We start from the raw sequence: 22549 nt of genomic DNA, 5'->3' as shown, positions 1-22549 counted from the left end.
CTGTGTTGATTTCTAGATTGAGCTCCATGAACTAATCACTTTCTTTGTAATCCCAAGTCACAACTGATTTCACACATTTTCTTGATTGTAAAGCTATTTAAACCACCACGATCAGGGTGGAAAACATTATTTGTGAAAAAGTTAAATTTAGTTTTAAAATCTTTGTATTATTTTGTGCTTTCAACTGTAGCCATCCAACTGGAGAACATTTTGGAGCTTTTTGTAGTCAACTAGAAACAGTGGGATGCTGGGATGATTGATATGATATGATATGATATGATATGATATGATATGATATGATATGATACGATATGATATTATATTATAATTATTTTGTAGTCAACTAGAAACAGTGGGATGCTGGGATTATATGAAGTAACTAAAGTAAATTACCTTAAAATTTCATTAATTTGTGTAGGTTTTGATTATGAGTCTCTGTCAGTGTTTCTTGGTTTCCATAAAACAGTGTTAGAAAAACATATTCTTCTGGAAACTGCAACACTAGGGAGATGATGCCATGCTGCATTAGAGAATAGTGTAGAAAATACAGCATTTTCTAGTAGCCAATGTTATTATTATCATCTGAATAATGGCCTGTGAGATTCATTCTGGTATAGCTTCAGAGTAGTGAAATATTCCAGGCAACTTTTCAGTAAGAGCAAGGTAATTTACAGCCCCATTTTGATATCTATCTTCACCTCTTCAGTCTCTTATTTGCTTGGCAGTATTGTGACATACTGGCCTGTAAATAGCATTTTCAGTTCAATTCATAGCCAATCAGTACCCAGCTGTGAAATAAACAAAGTCTAATTTCACAATTAGGTTAGCGCCATGGAGTCAAGGCATGATTTCACAATCATTAATACTATATCTCTGCACTGCTGGATTGCTCACAGTAGAATTGTAATGTTGGGTACAAAATAGCCATTCTGTCACATTAACTGGAATATATGCAGCTAATACAGAGTTCATGCTAGTCTTGTGTTTTTATGCTGTCTTAGATTCTGAGACAATGGGCTATGCAACCACTAATGCAAAATTAACGTATTGACTTTCTATTAAGCACATTTTAGTGGTTGGAGGTAATCTAGTTCCTTGTATTATGTGACCATAGCATTTTCCCTCTAAAGCAAGAACCCTATGGCCCAGTGGTGCTCTGAATGGTAGTATCTAGAGAGGTGTAACTGACTAATAGCTGCAATTTTTTATTTGAGAACTCTGGACCCTTTGGGTATTCACTCTTGCTTTTTATGGATGTTTTATACTCTCTTTAAAGTTTCAGAGTTATTGAAGTTTGTGCTGGAATTTTTTAATCACCCTCCAGTTGCGGCACTTTCAAACTGCTGGTGATAAACAAACAGGAGGCCAGTAAATCTTCAGATCCCAAGACTTGATTGTTCAACAGCCTTGTTTCTTGTGAACTTCAGTGGCCTCCTACCAAGTTATCTAGATCATCTTTCTGGCTACTCTCACTGCTTATCAGTCAGTATCTATTGAAATGACTTCTGCATCCAGATATAGGTCTTTTAAGAGTGAAGAACTGTGGCCATCTAAAATGTGCAGTCACCAACTTTTAAGGACTTTGGATCAGCTCCCTGTGAAAACTATCTGGAGAAATTGAATGGTCATGAATGGATTGAAATTGTATTCCTTGTCAATTCTTCAGCTAAGGGATGGTTATTATTTGTTGCCAAACATGATTCTTTGTTACAAGGTGAACTCTTCAAACAGATGAGGTCTCTAGTATTTAACAGAACAAAGTAAAATCACCTGTCACAGCGGTACAATTTAATGCTACAACTGTTATCTATACACATATAGGTGTATAGATTTGAGACAGTTTAAAGAAGTGGGCAGTCTGAAATTAGTAATTTCCTCCTTGATTCCAACTAATCCCTTCTCACCAGTAATGAATGAGATACCAACAGATGTAAGTGAAAAAATAACAAAGTGGCAACAGGCAAGAATAAAAATGATAATATTAAATAACGGCTAGATAGCAAACTGCTGCAAACTTGTGATCTGCTGCACCAACAAAGAGACCTGAAATGCTGAAGATGCCCTTCCTGAGACCAGCAGGGATGGCCTCAGGCTTGTAGGACAGAGGACGAGATGGCAATGAGAGGACGAGATCCCTCCCGGAAGGCAGAGCTCACGGGGCGGGTGCAGCAGCAGATGGAGACCTGATGGCTCCCCAGTGCCGGCACCCTCCCTCAGAGGCCCAGCAGGGTGGGGGGCACTCGGTGTTCCCTGCCCCCTCTGGCCTGGGACACTTGGTGTTCCCTGTCCCCTCTGGCCCAGGACACTTGGTGTTCCGTGTTCCTGCTGGCCCGGGACACTTGGTGTTCCCTGTCCCCTGTGGCCCGGGACACTCGGTGTTCCCTGTCCCTGGCTGGGCGCTGCCGCTGAGCCACCAGCGGCTCGGCCGGAGTGTGGCCACTGCTGGCCAGTGCCTTGGCTGTGGACAGGCACCTGCGGAATCCTCCCCAGGGCAGCCCAAAACCACTGCTGCTGCCTCTCCAAGATGAGGAAAAAGAAAAAAAAATTAAAGGAGAACCCAAAAAGGAGAAAATCTCTGCTTAAGCGAAGACCAAAGAGCCAGTGAAGCGGGTACCACGTGTCAAAACCCAGGAAATCTCATACAAGAGATGATTATAAAAGCACCTGCGATAGCACACTTCCCACCAGGGTTCTCATTTGTAGGGTCTTAAAGATATAGTGAGAATTTTTTGGGCATAGGTAGAGATGAAATACAATAACATTAAGGATTACATCAGGATGATAGGACTGCAGGTAGATCCCCTATTCTTAACCCTCTTACAAATCCAGTATATCTCAATATACCAGGTGTGAAGAAATACTACTTCTAGTATCTCTTCACATCTAGTATATCTGGATGATAACCCTTCAGATCAACTCCCCCCAGTTTTCAAACATCTAACCTGTACTGGGGCTGTGCAGGACTGGAAGCAGTATCTCAGATGAAGCCTTACAAGTGCTGAACAGAGGAGAATCACTGCACTGTGTCTGATGGATGCTTTTTGCTAGTGGAGGTAAACATTCTCTTCTCTTCTTCTTACAATGGAATATGCTTGAAGATAAGAATATCTTGTCATTCGTGTATTAATCTTGAAGGGTGTATTTTAGAAAGGAAAGTTTTAGTTCCCAGAAGAAAAAAGGAATGGAAGGTCTTTCTGGATCTTCAGTATTCTGGATCTTCATTCACTGTTGTACCAAGGATAGCTATTGTTAAATGGCTTGTAGCTTTTGACCTCCCATATGTTTATTTTCATATTTCAATATTTTCAACACACAGAAAATATGAACAACTACTGGAGAAACATTTTAATTCAAATACAAAACCTTATTTTGAGTATTTATCAAAGTTCTTGCTGAAACACACATTCAGTTTATTTAGTTTATTCACACATGCAGTTGACCCTTTATCTTGTAATATCAGACTTTGTTACTACATTCTAGAATCTCATATCTCTGTAGACTTCAGCTTTAGAAGAATATTATATAGAAGGATTTAGATGATATTACCAGTGCCACAAAACCCCAAGTGTTGTGTTTATCATTTTGAGAAGTAGATTGCCAACTGGCAAATCAGCTTTTTTCTTCTTTAGGTAGCCACAGAGCCATTGCCTGACCATTGAGTCCTGCCTAGTTTATGGTTGTAAACCAGTCAACCATTTTATCTCCAAAATAAACAAAACAGTCCAAATAGCATTACTTCTCTTTCAAAACAGAGTTTTAATCCTTTCAAAATAATGCTCCCAAGTATATTAGACTGTTGTTCTCATTAAAGAAACTGGTTTACAATTTGGGCAATTCAGTCTTCCGGGATTGGGTTTTGGAATTACTTTCTTCAACAGATAGAAAACATTTCTCATGCCTGGAATCCAGTAGCATCTCTCTTTGGTGTGTGTTCAACTGTTAATTCTGTCACACCAGTAAGAAAGCACAGATACTCTTAATATGCTCTTTTATAAAGACTGCTGTCACCCTGATCCTGACTAGGATCATCAGGCTATCTTTCTGGTTCACCAGTTCAGCTGTCACTCATTCATTCTTCTAGTTCATTTTTCTGCTGCTCAGAGACCAGTTCTGCACCTCAAATGCAACTGGTTACTGCCTTGGTACTAACAGCTACCTCAAAGGAGGTTGTGGAAAGGTAGGGAACTAGCAACAGGACAAGAGGAAATGGCCTCAAGCTGCTCTGGAGGTGTTCATGTTGGATATCAGGAAGAAATTCTTCCTGGAAGTGGTTGTTAAACATTGGAATGAACTGCCCAGGAAGATGGTAGAGGAAGTGTTCAAGAAATAACTGGGTGTGGCATTTAGTGCTGTGGTTTAGTTGGCATGGTGGTGTAGGTCAAACCACCATGTTTTCCAACCTTAAATGATGTGTGATTCTAAAAGAGTAATATCTGCAAACTGACCTGTAACATCTTACTATTCCATTTCTCCCTTTGAAGAACTCATATGTTAAAAAGATAAAAAAGACATTAAATTTAGTTTAAATATTAATTTCATATCTTTGTGAAAAGATGACACCACACAGACTTTTTATTATATGTTTTTTATTGCTTGCTCTACCATTTTAGTTTTGCATCATGCAGTGCTGCTTTGAAAGAGAAAAATGTAATTAATTGGGAGCTAAACGGGTTAGCTTTGAGAGAGAAGCATAAAAAGTATCTTGGTTTTAATACTTATTAAAATCATTGCAGCCAGCCTGAGTACTGGATTGTGCTCCTGCCATTTGTAAAATAATCTGAATCTACTACTATATTCCTTCATATTACTTACTGTCTTTTAAAGCAGCCTGTATGAACTGTAATTCAATAGAACACAGACTTGAAGAAAATAAAAAAGGATTTGACATCCTCTTTTGAGTTGCTTGTGTTAGCCAAAAGTTGTTTTTTTCTTTCCTGAGAGGACATTACTTACACACTTATGTTCATAGTCTGACTTTGAAGGAAACTATGGGTGAGAGATCTCATTTCATCTTTGGTGTATGTGAAAACACACAGAACTTGTACTTTCAGTCCTTAGCACTTTGTCCAGTTTTCAGTAAGCAGTGAGAGTGAGTGTCCTTGATACAAACAGGTAGCTCTGGTTCAAGGCTTTGCTGGATTGCTTATGGCAAGGAAACATTACCACCACTTATTTGTAAATTACGAGCATTGTAGCAAAAGCTGTAGATATATTTACCCTTAGAATGCATTAAATGTGTAAGTAGGTGACTTCCTCATAAAAATAAGTAAATTTTAAAAAGGATAAAATATACATTACTTTACAAACAACCTTATTCCCTAAGAGTTTTGCCTTTGATCCTGCTGGGGACTAGACTGATAGTTAACGTCCCTCATTCCTGCATGACTTCCCTGTTTTTCAGCAGCTGAGATTTTTGTGCAAGCCCCCAGCTACTAGCTACTGGAAGGATTTACCCGCTGGAGAGTAAAAACATACTCGCTGACAGCCACTAGCATCTCTGTAGCACAGAAAAAAAAAGCCCCAAACATTTTATCTTTGCTGATCTGCCGAACAAAATCCAAATTTGTGATACTCCAAGTGACCCATTTCAAACAAAAAAAACTAATTTACAGATTGTCTAATCTTGACATTTTGTAAATATTTAAACAGATTTTTGAAAGATGTTTTTACATCAGTTACATTGATTTCATGTGGATCTGAGCTTCCTTAGGTCTTTCCTCTCACTGCTGTCATCTTTTTTCCAGCTACTTTTCTTGTGCCTCAGTAGAAGCAATAGATACTTTCAGGTATTCCAGTGGTGAAGGTTCTTTATGGTAAAACAATACAGCATTGCAGTTTCTTACTGAACCAGGTAGGCTCAGAAGGTAATAATTCAAAAAGATGCCAGCTTCCTCCATTCCTAAATTTAGGTATAAACCCTTCTTAAAAAGTCATCTGCATGACATCACCATATAATATTTCTGTCGTATCTGTAGCTCTAGATGTGGATGCAGATGATAACGACCCAGGTTTCTTCTCTGGACAGAGGAGGTTTTGTCTGGCTTTTTGACAAGAACAAAGGGGTGGTTTCCTGAGTGGTTTGGATGAGAGTTTGAGCTTCCTCTAAATCCAGCTTCAGGCCCAGTATTGGATGTGTGACTGATTAGAATATAAAGTATGTGTAACTCCAAGTTAATTACATCAGCTGCAAGCAAGCTGTGTGAGAAGCTCTTTAAAACACTTGGTGCATGGTGTTGCGCTGCTCTTCTTGCTAATAGGGGGTTTTTACCATTGTATATCTAGATGCAAAGAGTTTTCGGTCTGCCTTTGATGCTGTAGGCTGAGCTTCGCTGTTGCATGACACTTACCCACAGTGCATTGTTTGCCATTTAAGCTCATAATCTTAAATTGGTGGATGACAATACTGGGCACTTAATATTTATACTCAGTTCTGTTAGTTTCCTAGAATTTGATTATTTTCTGATCTCAGTAATGAAAATATTTCGCAACTATAGCTACGTGACATCTTTTTGATATATAGTTTGTAAAATTTAATGGGGCATCAAATCAAAATGGCATCAGCTGTGGTCAAATCTGGTGAACATGTGAGGTCAGAAAAGCTTGAAAGCATTTCTGGTGCCAGCATGCCTAGGCTTTCCGTTTCTTCAGCAGAGGTTATCTGTGAATACAATAATAAGAAAAGTGAATTCCTTATAATTTAAGGTGAATATAAGACTGTTGTGTTAGTTTTGATGTGAGCTATCTTTAGAATGGAAATGTGAACTCACTGGTCTTCATGGCTTTGAAGACTTACATGCTAGCCCCAGTAAAAGAAACACAGAATCACAACTGCCTGGTTTTCTTCGCAGTGTTCCTGAGCTTAATTTTTTAAATGTCATAAGTTCTGTGACAAGTGAGGTGTACCAAAATGGGAAAGATAAGAATTTAATTTCTTCTGAGGAATAAAACCACTTATCACAGTATAGTTCTGGTTAAAGAAGAGAGTTGTACTTTGATATTTACAGACAGTATAAAAAGTATGCAACAATTAGGGTGTGTATGATTTCCTGTGAACTCTTTTTTCCAAATTTAATATAGTGAAATATAATAGGAAGAACGGCTGTTTGGGTGGGGTTTTTTGTTTTGTTTTGGTTTTGGTTTTTTTTTTTTTTTTTTTTTTTTTTTTTTTTTTTTTTGCTTTTTTTTTGCTTTTTTTTTGGTGTTTTTTTTTTTTTTTTTTTGGTTTTTTTTTGGTTTTTTTTTTTGTGTGGGTTTCCTTTTTAAATGTTCAGTAAGACTGCTTCTTCTGAGAGCTTTCTTAGTATTTGAAATACAGTAGAATTTGCAAAATTATGTGAGAGATGAAACAGGAAAATAATAATTATTAGGACCTGTGTTCCTCAGATTAATCTGTGATGTTCTTAGTATTTGTGGCAGCCTTTCAGTGAATGAACCAATTTTTAAACATGTTTTGTTGGATATACTGTTTTTGGAAATTATGCATGTTTTGCTATTGAATCCTGCAAATATAACAACATTCATGTGGATGGAGGCTTGTTGCTCGTAGTGAGTGAATCTATGTGGAGTCTGAGGAATCAATCAGGAGCTTGTGCAGTGTGTATAATTATCATCAAAGAAGGAAAGGGCATGTGAAGGTAAATACAAATACAGAACTGACATAAAGCAAGTCAGCCTTTCAATAGATCTTCTATGAGCCATTTTCTGTACCTGCAACATACAGGGAAGTATCAATATAAAAGACATGCTTTTAAATGATAGGCATACACTGATACACATCTACCACCTATTTCTCCAAAAAGCATGTTTGTTCACTGTGATGTTTTTCTAAAAGTGTATTTAACATAATCTGCACAGAAGTGTCAGCACTCTTCTCTAGATTTATGGTTTTTAGAGGTTTTCCATGCAAAAGTATCATTGAAAGGCCAACCAATATAATGATGGTACTTACAGGAATGTAAATTGCTAGGAACACTTTTCTTGGATACAGCTATTGGAAAAAAAGGCTTTTCAATCTCTCTTTTCCTTAGCAAGATGGTATTTACTCTGACACAATGTACTGAGGTGAAAACTGTAGTTTTGGGGTTTTTTTTCCTCAGATAATTCTCTCTGTTTTAAAAGCATTTTTCTTATCTACTGTGAAAAAGGGGACCTGTCTGCCTCTAATGTTCTGTGATCTTCCCAGCCTATGTTGTCTTTTTAGTCATTGTGTCCCATTTCCTGTCTATAGTTTTGCATCAGTTCATTCAGCCAGCAATGGATATTTTTGTGAGGATGGAGAGGAACAGGAATAATGAGAATGGTAGTGACTGACAATTCTTACTGCAGTTTGGAAGTATGTCAGGTCTTCTCTAGGTCTCCAAATGCCTTCAGAATCTGTTGCCTTATTATGAAATTGGACAATAAATTCATTCTTGCAAACATGTTTATTCACTCCATGCAAACATATTTAAATCATCCTGAATCTGCTGGAGTGAGACTCAAGATTTATCTGTATCTCCATAAATCCCAGTAGCACATTGGTTAGATTCAGGAATCAACACAGACCTTTGGTTAGGATTCTTACATATAGATTGCAAAGAGAGCGAAAGACATCTTTAGTACTATGCAGATCTTGATCTCCCTGAATCCACAAAGAATTTGAATTTCTTAAGCTTACATGAAAAAGAAATACAGCTTTGAAAGGTAGAACCCAGTACGTTTATGAACTAGATGTTAATATGTTGGTCAGGAAGAGTGGGTTAGTATCTAACATTTTATAACAGTTACACACTGAAACTTTAAATGCATGTAATTCAGTTATAAAACATGATTTTTTTTCTCTACAAAAATAGTAATTTGGTATTGCAAATGGAGATAAGCTTGGAAAAAGAATGAAGTTTACAGGTCACATTTTTTGATGATGTGAAAGAAGTTTAATTAGGAATATATTAGTCTGTATTTAACTCCCAGTGTTTTGCTGAATTCCTGATCTGAATTACATCCATCTGTAAGAGTATGAATAAGTTTTAATTAATGTCTCTTATTTGCAGAGAGTTAACAAACAGGTGTGCTTCTAAGAGACGCTGGTCTATTTTAATGCATACGCTCTTAAAATTGATCTTCCTGACAAAGCAGCAGAAACTTTTTTATAAATTCTTTGAGATACAAGTAGAAGAAGGGCTGTAAGTTGTAAGTGCCTAGGTGAATGCACAGTTCTCTGCGGTCCAAGCAAGTTTAAAGGAAGTCTGAATTAATGTAGCACAAAAAATGATAGGTCCAGAGGGAAATGTAGGCTAGTAAGAATCAACTGGGGTCTGTTTAGGAATGAAGACTTAATTTGTCCATAAACTGATTATCTTAGTTACCCATATAATTCTGTTATATTTGAGATTTTAAGGATATCTAATAAGAATAAATTGGAGAATGGATAGCAAGTCTGAAAATATTTTTTCTTTCAAACCTAATGGAGATGTGGCTCAAGATAGTATTAAAGGTTATATTAGAATATGAAGACTGGGATGTATGTTATTTAAATTAGTTACTATTATAAAGCTTTGCTGAATACACTATTTTTTAACATGTGCTCAGTCACAGAACATTATCATTATCAGTAGACATTTAGCTTATAAATATATAATTCAGCTTATCTCTCCATTTGCTTCAAAATACTTAGCATTTATTTGTTCAAAGTCACTGAAGTAGTTATAGTTTTGCAGTTGAGTACAGTAGTATCAGTTTTTTGTATCCAAGTTAGACTTAAACCAGAAGTTTAGCTTTCATTTATAACTTCTAGTGCTTTACTCTATGTTTACGTATGGGGTTGGAGACTTAAAAGTATGGAATAGCTGTGTAGTATGTAAGGTTGCAAAACTCTGTCATTGTTAATAAGGCTTTTCAGAGTAGCACATTAAAATATGAATATTTAGAGCACTGTATTAAAAAAACCAACAAACCACTACAATAAACATCCCCACTGTAAAACCAACCAACCAACCAAACAACCCCCTAAAAGCAAAACCCAATCCTTTGGTTATAACCAGAAATTTGCCTCTGCTTTCTGAAGTATTTTAAGGAGATAATTTTTGCTTGGTTTCCACAGAAACGTTTTGCAGCAAGAAGGTATTTGTGTTTAAAATAGCCAAGATAATGGGAAATTGGAGACTCTTACATGTCCTGTATGTTTGTATCTTCATCATTTTATGCTGATGATCATGTTCACCTAAAAAATTTGCCTATTTGGTGGTAGTTGCAAGCTAAGTGTATATTGTCTTTTAATATTTTGTATTTTGTAGAATTAGCCAGACATTCAGAATGGCTGTTTTGGTTAGGATAACATAATAATATTGACTGTGAATACAAAGGTTTTATCTTCATTTTCCTCTCATTTATCTTTCCTCTTCCCTGCCCCCCTTCCATCCCAAGGGAAATTTGATTTTAGACACTGATGAAGATGTTATTTTTTAAAATAATAGCAGACAGTAAGTGAGAAGATACTTAAGGGTAGAAAACAATCCTAATCAGTTAAACTTATTAGAATTTCACAGTTCTCAGGAGGCTGTAAGTTGTAAATTGATACAACCCTGGGGTGAGAGAAGAGGTGGAATTACATCAGATTTCATCTAGATGTATGAAGGCAAAATGGCATTAAAATCTAATTTTTACACTTAAAATACATTCACTAGTGATACATGGTCAAACATGTTATACCACACATTTCAGAAAGCTTATTACTGTATTCCTTGCAGTGAATTCAGAGTGATACAAAGATTCTTCTGGTGACACCTGCAATTCACACATACCTTTCAGGTAGTAAATGCTATGCTTTGTCATGTTTTACAATAGATGAACACACTGAACTTAACAGCAGCTTTGTTTATCTAATGTGCTGCACATACTCTTTAGCTACACTCATTGTATTGCTCCAGTGCTGTCCCTGCCACCCTTCATGGATATTGTGTCAGACAAAAAGCCTGTCTCCTTGTTTTCAAAGCAGCCCAAAGAATGAAAGTTTGGTACTTTAGAGGTTTCTTTGTCTTCATAAGAATAGTGTGTTCAGCTATGTTTCTCTGATGCTATGAAACTGTCACACTCAAGGCTAAAACTCTTAAAAGTAGGAGCTAGGAATTAATACTGGCACAGCAGCAAAATTTGGGATGTAATTAGAAAAACTGTTGGACTGACAAAGTGTGACAATGGGAATAAATTCAGTTTAGTGTTCTGGTTGCTCAATTTAGTTTTCTTTCACATGAAGATGATAAAAAGAAAGAGAAAATGAGATGCCAGAAAAGATGGGGAGAGTAGTGTGAAGGTGAGGGATGGGAAGATATTTATAAGGAAAGAGGAAAAAAGAATGATACATTTGATAGAAAGAAGAAGTTAGACATCCAGCAAATTGCTGTTTTCTTATTTATGTCTGGGAAATACATATTAGATCAGAGGCAACATCTGAAAACTTGTATGTGCAGATAAAAGAAGTCAGCTTAGCTGTACTTTTCATAAATAGGTTGAGGCTTTGTCTGCACACAGTGATATTTAATTAAGTAAGTAAGCTGAAAGCGATTTTTTTTATCCTGTGTTTTAGTTACGGTTGAAATATTATTGGGGTTTGTAATTTTGTATGCTTATCTGAGTAAAATTCCATTAAGTATATTAATTCCATTAAGTATATTCCAATAAGTATATATTGCTCTGGGGGTTTAGCAATATTCTATCTATACAGTCATTTTAAAGACAATTTTACTGAGTAATTGAAGAACTGGATGGTAACCTAGTCCTGTGGCATACAGTTTTAATTGCACTTGTTTATATTCACATAGAATAAAACAAATAAGTAGATAATGGATATCTTAGCTAAAAATGGGGGGGGCACCTGAGAAATAGGGTTTTTTTGTAGGGATCTAGTTATGATACAATATTTTTGTAATTTGTATAGAAACTCCTGACCACATAATAATGATAATTTGTCACCTTCCTTAACGGACTCATGCTAGTGAGAAATTTAATATAGTAAAGTAACATTTTTAACTGGTGCCATATTTCTGCATGGGTTTTTTTCTACACCAGTTTGTGTTGAAGTGGTGTAGTAGATGTACCAAGTTTTTACACATACAAACAAATGTGTTTTAGCAGACAATTAAGTGCAGATAAACAACATATTTCATACAAGATTATTGCACCTCTCTCCCATTGACAGTCCTACTCCCACCCCAGAACAGAGACACAGCCTAGCATGCATGGCATGCTTTCTTTTAGATCTCCACAGACATTTGCCTGCCACAATCCAGCATAAATTTTGTCCAAGTTATCAGAGTATGATTATTAAATAATAGTGGGAAGAGAGATCTCATCCTGTTCATAAAGCAGAGTGTTTTTTTTTTTTTAAGTGTAAAGAGAATCTGAATTCAAGGGTCTACACTTCTTTTCATTTACATACTCTATCTTCTAACTAACAGTAACTAATGTAGTTAGAAAATATGAAAGACTAGCAGTGAGAGATAGAGAGAATTTATTGTGCTTGCTGACCTGAAGTAGTACTAGAAGATGCCCAACTTGAATGAGACACGGTGACTGGAGAAATAAGACCTGATGGTCAGAGGTCATTCTCTGCCCCTCTCTGGAGGCATTGCAAAACTGTCATATCAAAATGCAGCAGACTCCCCTTCCAGAAATCATTCAAGAAATTATCCTATCTATTAATTGTGACTGATAAACTTCTAAGATACAAGATATCTTCCTTTTGGTGAACCTCCTCTTTGCAGTTCTGATTTCTTCCATTCAGTTGTCAAAATCCTTCTAGGAAGGCAAATCCCAAGCAAACATCCCAGCTGAAATGGCAGATCCCTTTCCTATTAGTGTATCTTTCTTCTTTCCTCTACCCACTTTCTCTTGTGAAAAAACCCTTGTTTGCTTTCTTTTTTGTTTCTTAGCTGTTAGAAAGCCTTTAAAAATGCTTTTACTTCCCTGTCATGGCATTATGCTCTTTGGAGGGAGGATCAGCTGGAGTCATGGCAAAGAAAACTGCTGTCCTGGTAGTTTTATTTTGTATTCACCGTACGATTCACAGTATTGCATTGTTCCTTCCCAAAGGGGGAAGATTGGTCTCTCATGCAAATCACTGGTCCTTTTCTAGGCTTTTGTAGCTGTCCTGAAATTGTTGGAAGGGATCCTTCTTTCTGCAGAGCGAGAAGGAGGAATTGCACCAGACAGGCTGGCCCCAGTTATTTTATCTCTTTCCTGTGTCTCTTACAGCTCCTTTTGAGGAGCAGGCACCAGGCAGTACCTATATTGTGTTCCCAGGGCTTCTGCTGGTCTTGTGCATTTGGTGCGCCAAATTCAGTGACATTATTTGGCATAACTTGAGACTTGCATTGCTTTGAGTACACAGAATCTGGCCCTCAGCCTTGTCTGTATGCAGAACTGTCCTTGCTCATTTAAGCTGAGTGGATAAACAAGTGTTTTTCTATTGACCTAAGTGGTATCTGAAGTTGCTACCAGTTAAAGAAACGTGGTGTGTGTACATTATTTCAGCTGATAATATTTTGTGAGTAGAGGTGTCCAGAGGTTCAGCTTTCACAAAGCCTTCTTATTGTTCATGGTAGTGCAGCTTTTATCATCAGAAATGCCTCCAAGCCTTGAAAAGTCTAAGAAAAACAAAGAGAATGTGTAGAAATAGAAATTTACTTTTAAATAAATAAATTCACAAAGTGAAGATAGATCTGCAATGTGATTTAAGGTAACAGGCTCCAAGAAAGTTAAGCAGGACAGAAGTTTTAATTTAACGCCCATCTTCACAGACATCAGCACATGCATGCAGAAGATTATTACCACCATCTGTTTTATCTACAGCAGTTTTCATCAACTGTGTTATTTTGTGGTTTTTTTAAGTGCTTAAGCACTGCTTTGAAGCTGTTGTGTTAATTGTTATCTTGGGCTGAATCTGCATGGATGCCTATAGCAGTGTCAGCATGCTAAGATTGGAATTTTTAAATTAATGAATTGAAATATCAGCTCTGTGCCTGTGCAGTACATTAATAGCTGTGCCAGTTCAATCAAATACACTACTGACTTTGTCACTGTGAAATGGTATTTACCAGATCTTAGATGGATTGCTGAGAAAGATGAATGTAATCTTTCATTTTAGTCTGACTTAAAAATAAGGTAACTAAATTCTTTACATGAATTGTTTTATTACTGTTCTTCACAGGAGGAGAATAAATATACTGGTAGATTTGAATTTTTCACTTAAATGAAGTATACATGTATGAGGAACATTGTAGTAAATAGAAGGAAACTAACCATGATCTTTCATATAGCTTAATCTCATATTCTGATTTAATGGAGTCAATGTTAAAGAAAAGAAAAGAAAAAAGAAAAAAGAAAAGAGAAAAGAAAAGAAAGAAAGGAAAAAAAAAAGAAAAGAAAAGAAAAGAAAAGAAAAGAAAAGAAAAGAAAAGAAAAGAAAAGAAAAGAAAAGAAAAGAAAAGAAAAGAAAAGAAAAGAAAAGAAAAGAAAAGAAAAGAAAAGAAGAAAAGAAAAGAAAAAAGAAAAAAAAAGAGGAGAGAAAAAGAAAAGGAGTATGCTTATTCCTTAATTTTTTTAAATTTGTTTTTTCTTTCTTCTTTACAGAACTTGAAGAAGGTGTTTGTAGAATTTAGCCATCAGGAGCTATTTGAGTTCTACAACAAGGTCTGTAGATTTTACAATACTATAGTTTCTTTGTAAACACCTTATGCTGCTCAGCAGGAAGTGTTGCCTATATTAATTCAATCTAATAAAACTGGAAAAAAGGGATCCATCTTAAATTAAGGCTGTTGGATTCCTTTGATCACATAAACCATTTAAAGAAGAGCCTGTGCATGCAACTTTGGAATAGGCAGGGCTTGGGTCGCTGTAAGTGTACCTGGCAGTTAGATCAGGAGGAGTAGCTGATGATTGACAAATGGGGATCTCTCTGGAAACAGCATCTTCATGTCAAGATGCTAGGCTCCTAATCCAGTCAAAATTAACTCTTATTATGATTTTTTCCCTGTTATTATGCATTGGAAATTCACAGAAAAACATCTGTGCATGCTAAAGAGGTAATATTTAGATAACTGTTTCTTTAAAATTTGAATATTTAAACTGCAGCAATGAATTCTAATAGCTTCATGTAAAAACAAATATTCATGAGTACAGGATTTTTATATTGGTATGCAAACATATTTGGTATGCATAGTTGAAGATATTGGATATTTCTGTTTGCATGTTTCTAAACAACACTTTATGAGTGGAGGCTTTTTTCTCTCTTTTTCTTTCCTTTAAATAGCTGGAAACTATACAAGCACAGCTGGATTCCCTTACATGATGTTTTTGAAGACTTATTTCTCCATCATGCTCCTGCCACCTCATTATTTTGAATTGAAGACAGATTGCCAAGCTGCATTTCCTGAAGGATTCAGTGGGTTGCTTCTTGTAAAATTATGTGGCTTATCTGCTTTTCAGACCAGTACCATTAGCAAGGAGTCTGTGTCAAGGGTCTGAAGATTCTAATGGACTTTCTCTTGTTTGCTTAGCAGCTGTGAAAAATGTCCTCTTTACTTACAGTGGGGAAACACCTTGCCCACCCCCTCCCCCCCACAAATAATGCTACCCTGCTTCAGAAATATCTTTTTCATTCTATTATGCATATTACTTGGTTCTGGTAGAAATTTGCATATTAGTGAGAGACCTGTAAAAAAACCCTTTTTGTAGACATAATTATAGAAGTTGTAAGAAGATACACAGCTAATAAAATCTCTATCCTTTTAAAATAACGTTCACACAATTGGTAATGCTTCTTGCAGATTTGTCAAGTTCAGAATATTAAAGTTTATTTTGAGGCTAGGCACACTTCATTTCATTATCTTTGTTCTATTTTGGTTTGGTAGAGTTTTTTTCTTTGAAATAATCAACAATGTCTCTGACTTCAGTGTTTACTCTTGGCACTAAAAATAAACATGGCTTCTTAGCACTGCATGCCCACTAATGAATCTAAGAAGTGTAGTGTATAACAGACGGGAGAAATCTCAGAGTACAAAACAAAAGATACTGAAATGATCTGACAGATTTCTGAAAGCTTTGTTGATTCTTCCTCATGCTCTTTTTACCATCAGCTTTTTTACATTGAACAGGAAAAATTGAAGTATAGTGATTAAAGGCCAACTTAGTCATACTTTCACCCATTAGTTGCAGATGATTCATGAGCAGCAGGAGAAAGGTGAAAGTTGTCTTAGTTCTTGTTTGTTGCCATTTGTTGACAGGCAGCTTCTTGCTACACAGTATATGACTGGGCCTATAGAAGGTGAGAGGAAATTTGCTTGTTCAGAGATTTAAGAATTTTTTTCTTCCTGATGCCTACATCAGGGAAGGTTAATACCAGCCTACAGTTTCATTCTGTAGTTTATTTGCTCATGACTGTAGATATAAGTACAATCAAATGTATGTTTTGAATAGCTGGTTCTCCTGAATAGTCTAGGTCCTCCTGTGTCAGATTTCCCACTTTGTTGCTTTTTTGTGCCTTTTTGTTGCTTTGTTGCTGTCAACTCTAGAATACTGTGAGGTTTACACAAGTTGTCCAAGCTGAAAATTACTAGATTCAGATGATAAAGACATTAACAGCCTATGTGTGAGTAAAGGGCACTGAAGAGAAAACACACATTTACGATTGTTCTTAGCTCTTAAAGGAAATGCCAAATGATACTCTACTGCTCTGGTACAGTATCACTGTTACTATAGAAGAAGAAATGAGTCACCATTGCTGGGCAGAATATCCTCAGCTATCCACTATAGCTTGGGAGGCTGGTTGCCAAAATCATTTCGTGTCATAAGCCCCTGGCACACATGCTATATCTTCTGGAGATACAGATGTCACCTCGTCGGTCTGGCTGTTTAACAAGAGCTTGGCAGCTTGCTCATCTCACCCTGCATAGACTGGTGCATTTCTGCAGGTGGATACATCCCCACCATTCTCTCTGCTTGCTGACAGTAGCAGTGCTTTGTAGTTAGTGCAGCTGGGGGAATCTCCTTCAGCATGACATGTCTTCTCTACCAGTCTTGTGGCACAGTATCCTTTGTGCAAGAACACTGCTCTTGAGCCTTTTCTTGGAGTTTCCAGATCTTATGTTCTGGAAGTCAGAACATAAGCCAGAGTTCAGACTTTCCTGTGTGGATACGGACATACTAAGGCAGTTGTGTGAGGGGTTTCAGTTATCTTTGTGAATGTAGGCAGTGATTGACGTATCCTGGAGGAAGAGGTGAAGGCTGGAGTTTGGAGAGCAAGAGGCTTTGGACAAATCAGCAGGCAAATCTTAGAAAAAGAAGTCAGAGTAGGAAGAAATGGGGCACAAGAAAAATGAAGGGTAGAGAAATGGATATTTCCAAGGATGGAATTTGGGTGTTGGAAAATACCAGGAAGAGAGCAGAAACACTGGAAAAGATGACAAAAGTATATATACAAAGAACATATTATGCAGAGGGGTAGAAAACCTTAAGAAGAGTGAGAGGAAAACTGGGGAATCAGAATAAAGCAGAATTAGCTGTGGAAACTAGCCAGTTGTATAACTGCATATAGTATTTCAAACTAACCCAGAACTGCCAACCTTGGTGCAAAGTTTACCAAGATGAAACTATAGGATAATGAAATACAGATTTTAAATCTAGCTTTAATAGGAAATATTTTAAAAATCATAAAATTATGTTGAAAGGGAAGAAAATGCCTCAGGTTGCAGTAATTTTGTAAAATTTATTTAATGTTTATCCTTGTTTGCAGATGACTGAAAAGATTGATGATTTCTTTACAGTGGCTGCCTTTTATTTTTTTACTACCTGTACTGAATTCTTAGTGTCAAAAGCTTTATTGTAAGAAGTACAATGGTTACCTTCAGTGAAGGACTGCTGAGAAATAAACATTTAGTTTAAAAATACTTTTCTGTATGTAATGGGAAGCTTTGGGGTTGTACATTGTTATGGAGCAAGAGCATAACTTTTACCATCTTAGAGAAGAACACTGCCACTTAAATTTAAGTGCTATTGACTAAGGAGAGAAAATTGGCTAACTGAGAAAGAGCAGAAGACTTTGTGGGGTTTTGTTAGGTCTTGCAGAAAAGAAGGCTTTTATCCTGGTTGCTTCTCTCTGAGTGTGAGTGGACCTGGAGAGGGGAAGATTATTCTTCTCCTGAGAGAAGCTGTCTCTGCTTGGTTTGTATAAAGTCCTGGTGTCTCAGAAGTGTCAGTGAACAAGAGTAAAAACAAGCACTGGCAGAGACTGGGTCGTGTGTGGGTACATCTGCCTGAAGCAGGGACTCAACCCAGTGCCTTAGGGGTGGCAGAAAGAAAAACACTTCTGGGAGGATGGCAACATGTAGACTACACAGAATGACCACACCAGGCTGGTGTGAGAGCCTAGACAGGTGTATGCATTCTGAAGGTGTTCAAGCTTTATTTATGGGTACTGGTGAAAAACAGAACAGTGAGTCTCAGTGCTATTTTGAATAGCCCCAAGAAAAAAAATTTGAATTTTTTTATTGCAGAAAAAAAAAGGGATGCATAACATGCCCTTTCCAGTTCAGGATCCTATCATACTGGCCTGTAATACTTCTTGGACATGATCCAGATTTAAAATTATCAAGGCTTCACATAGTGTTGAAGGAAGATATTTGCAGAGATTTATTGAACTCTAAAACTGGAAATTGGAATGAGTAAGAATAACTAAATCTTCTTTCAGATCTTTCAGTGCATTTTAAAAACATTTGATTCATCTTTGTTCAGACATTAAAGACAGTGTTTTCTGTGACTGTATTTCTTTCAAAACTGTAATGTCAAATTCTGCCTCAAATGGACTGTTGGCAAAAGAAGGAAATCTTTTGATGCAGATGTAACAAGCATCAGTAATATTTTGACATGAAGATTAGGAGTTCTGGACATAAGGGAAAGCCAGTTCTCAAACTGCCTCAAAAACACCAAATTACTGGTGAAGAGCAACCAATTGTACATCACTGAGCAAAACCAACACTAATGGCACATTAATTCTTGTTAAGTACAAATGAATTAGATTATCTTTGTCCAGTTCAGACTCAGACATGTAATTCCTGTTTTTTAAGCAAATACAAAATGTCTGTAAGTTTTTGCATTTTATTTTTGTTGAAATAAAATACATAATTGGACAAATATAGCTTTTCTCTCTCAAATTTTGACTAACTGCCAAACCTGGTTTGGCTCTCCAGAGGAGGCTTTCAAATTCTCCTTTAATTTCTGGGTTTGCTGACATAAATTTTGAGTAATGACCTGCAGCTTCATTTCTACAGTCTGATTTTAAGGGCTCTGAAGTCTTGTTCTTTCAAAGCATGAAGAATTTACTGACATGCTAATTCTTACCTTGGTCAAAGGAAGAAATGTGGTTATTGTTATAAAATAGTATAAGCGCCCCTTCACACTTGTTCATATTATCATATTCTTGATTCCATGATGATGATTCCAGCATCATCAGTAACATTTCATTGCCTGGCTGAATTGGCATATCATATCTTCAAAGATTATGAATTCTCTCACATTATGGTAAAATAATGACAAAGCTTAGTAATGTCTGTTGACCAGTAGATAAGTATCATAGCATTTTGTGTTATAAGCTTTTATAGCTTATTTGACCAATTAAAATGAGTAATGTTTTGATCTACTGTGTGGAACTTCCTTTTCTATGGAGCAGAAATGAATAACAGTGATTTTGAGTAGGTGTGTGAACCACAGTGCTGCTGACTGGTACACTATTGATGGTGTCTCATTAAGATAAACTAATAAGATGCTTTTATCTGCAATTGCATAAGTTGATTTCTAATTTCCACAGAAATTAATCAGTTTTGTTGGATCTTCCCGTGGCCTCCCTAATTGTTGATCAGATCAAATAATATGCTGTGATTTTAACTGAAATAAAGTGTTTAGACCATCCCTTCATCCCCTCATTATTTTATTTCTCAACAGATAAAAACTACTGGTCTGTTACAAATCAGATAGTGCTCATCTGTGTTCAACTATGCATCCAGGAAGCACTTGCCCCTCTCACTTAGAGGGATTAGTCTTTTTTCTATTGAAGTCCAAATAAATTTCATGGTTATCCAATGTTTTCTCCAGTTATTGAAATCACAGGAAGGCAATTTGGAGTCCTACACATGCTGGAAGCATAACTGTCTCATCCAGCTGTTCTAATAAGATGATCGCATTTTTTAGAGCACTTTTAACTTCTTTTCATTGGTGTTAAACATTAATTGCCCCTTTATGGTAATATAAAACATACATTCAAGAAAATGTGGATGCATGTAGTACCTGTCTCTGAGATCCACAGAGGCCAGCACAAGCAGCTGTGGAGTACTAGTTCTGGGACTAGACATGCTGGAGAAGCAGATTAGCTCTTTTGGAATTCCCCCTCTGGTTATTCAGGACAAGGGAAGGGAGGAGGAAGCAGCACTCTCTGGACAGTGCTAAGGAGAGTCCTCACATCTGCACTGTGTTGGAAGGATCATCCCACAAGGGTTAATATGAAGAGCTCTGCATATGGGTGAGTTGCCTTTATTTCGTTTAGTTCTCATCCATGGTTTCAGTAGGTAGGGCAGGTTTTTATTAAATTGCATTTCTTGGGCAGCATGAGAACACTGTTCTTTTTCTGTCATGCACTTACCTGTTTTTCTGCTTCCAGGGTTAAGAAATGCTTCTTTGTTAAAAAAAGAAAAAAATCAATTTGATTTAAGAAATTATGCAGTTAATAGTGTAATAAGCATTTAAAATAATATTTGCATTCTTGTATTTTTTTCTGATTTCAAAGTGTTTGTCATAGCCAATATACTTGCTGGTAGCAAGAGAATGAATCTCAATGAGGTCAGTGAAGCCCAGGGACTGAGGAAAGGACCATGTCTCCTGTTCCTTGCGCTCCTCCAAGTCGATCTGCGGCTTTGTTTTCCCCTCAGATTGCCAGTTAGTTCAGTTGTCACTACCTCTTTCCTGGATAACATCAGGAAAGCTGACTGCATTGGAAAAAAACTTAAGTCAGACTACGTGTTGTTAGCTTAGCTCTTTACTCTGGAAGGGATAAGAATATTTTCTTCATGCAAGCTACAGTTCTGCCCAGGTCTCCTCCCTGTAAGGAATGAGGTCAGAGTAGTGCTTTGCACATCAGATGAATCCCTGATACCTCTGTCAGGAGCCATGCCTTGTGATGATAGATCTCCATCATCTTCTGCTCTTCTAATTCCTAGCAAATTCTTGCTACTTCTACCTCATATACAGCTTGGAGAGAGGTACCACAGGCCTCAAGAACAGAAAAGGATCTTTCTCTTGTTTCATCTCTGCTCCCAAGAGGATCCCTACTCCTCTCTCAGGTCAGTGTTCAGTACAATTCCAGGTAGTATCCTACCTACAAGCTTTTGTTGAGGTTTTCTCATCATCCCAAATTTGAAACTTACTTTGAGAAATGTCCAGAAAAGAGCTGTATGAAAAGAGGAGTCAAACAATACCAGCCTTTCAGAATACTCCCTTTCAGGTGTATTATTCACTATTTGGCCATTTCTGGAACAAACTCTGTGTTCAACTAATCAATGATAAAAATTTATTCTTTGCAGCCAAACTGCCTACTTGAATAAAATTATCATTGTTTCCCCACATCACCCTTATGGATTGTAGCAAACTAAAATATCCTTGGAATTGGATTTAGGGCAACAGAAGTGAAGTATGTCAGATAAATGTAGAAAAAATGAAGTCTATAAATGTGAGCTGATACCTTCAGAGCTGTGTTCACTCACTGTCTGACAAGATGAATGGTTGTGATCCCAGTTTCTTAGGTAATGTGATCGTAATAATAAAAAAACATATAATAAAGATATAATAAGATATCTAAATATAAAAATATATATAATATAAATAAGATACAATAAAAAAGCCACCCTAGTTAAAATGTGTCTAAAGAGCCAAAAAGGACACAAATAAGCAAAGCAGAGTCTCTTTTAAACAAGAGAACATAGTATGTCACTGAGGATGCTTGAAGTGAGAAGTTTTCTCAGGTCTTACTTGGGGCAGCACAGACTGTGTGTAATTCTCATTGCAGTATCCAGTAAGTGACTTGGAGTGCTTTTAATGTCCTCCTGCAACTGAGCTGCATCTCCCCATATCCTGTCAAATGTCACCTCTGCATCTACCCATTAAAATCTGTTTGTCAGCCTACTGATTGACTCCTTTGGGTCTGTAGTCAAAAGAAGGACAGTCTGGGCACTCTTCTCTATGTCAGGACAGAAGATACAAGGTCCTGAATGACCTCGTGCACTGCAGGGCAGTACTGCTCTTAACTGCTTCTGCAAACAGCACCCAAATGGGAATGCAAAGCATCTCAAGTAATTTTAGTGTCTTTCTATCTGAACAGGCTGTGTTTACTAGAAAAGGTTTTGGGTGGGTGAGTGTCTCTCTCAGCAATGAAGTTGGTAAGTTTTAAGATCCATCTTCTGTCTGAGAACAGAGAAGTTTTAAATTAATATTTAGTTGAAATACTCAGTATGAAAAGAGAAGCTAAAGGTGGAGC

At 36.8% G+C, this 22549-nt stretch overlaps 1 protein-coding gene across 1 annotated transcript in view; it reads left to right on the top strand.

The window, feature by feature from the left end:
• Window positions 1-19935, top strand: part of COMMD10 (COMM domain containing 10) — a 132838-nt gene extending 112903 nt beyond the window's left edge. The window contains exons 6-7 of the mRNA XM_054003169.1: window positions 14605-14664; window positions 15284-19935. Of these exons, the coding sequence (XP_053859144.1) occupies window positions 14605-14664; window positions 15284-15322 (99 nt within the window). The 3' untranslated portion in view covers window positions 15323-19935. The remainder of the gene's footprint in view (window positions 1-14604; window positions 14665-15283) is intronic.
• The last annotated feature ends 2614 nt before the right edge of the window (window positions 19936-22549 follow it).

The sequence above is a fragment of the Vidua macroura genome, chromosome Z (assembly GCF_024509145.1).
Source record: "Vidua macroura isolate BioBank_ID:100142 chromosome Z, ASM2450914v1, whole genome shotgun sequence".
Lineage (NCBI taxonomy): Eukaryota > Metazoa > Chordata > Aves > Passeriformes > Viduidae > Vidua > Vidua macroura.
This window is presented reverse-complemented; position numbering and strand designations above follow the sequence as displayed.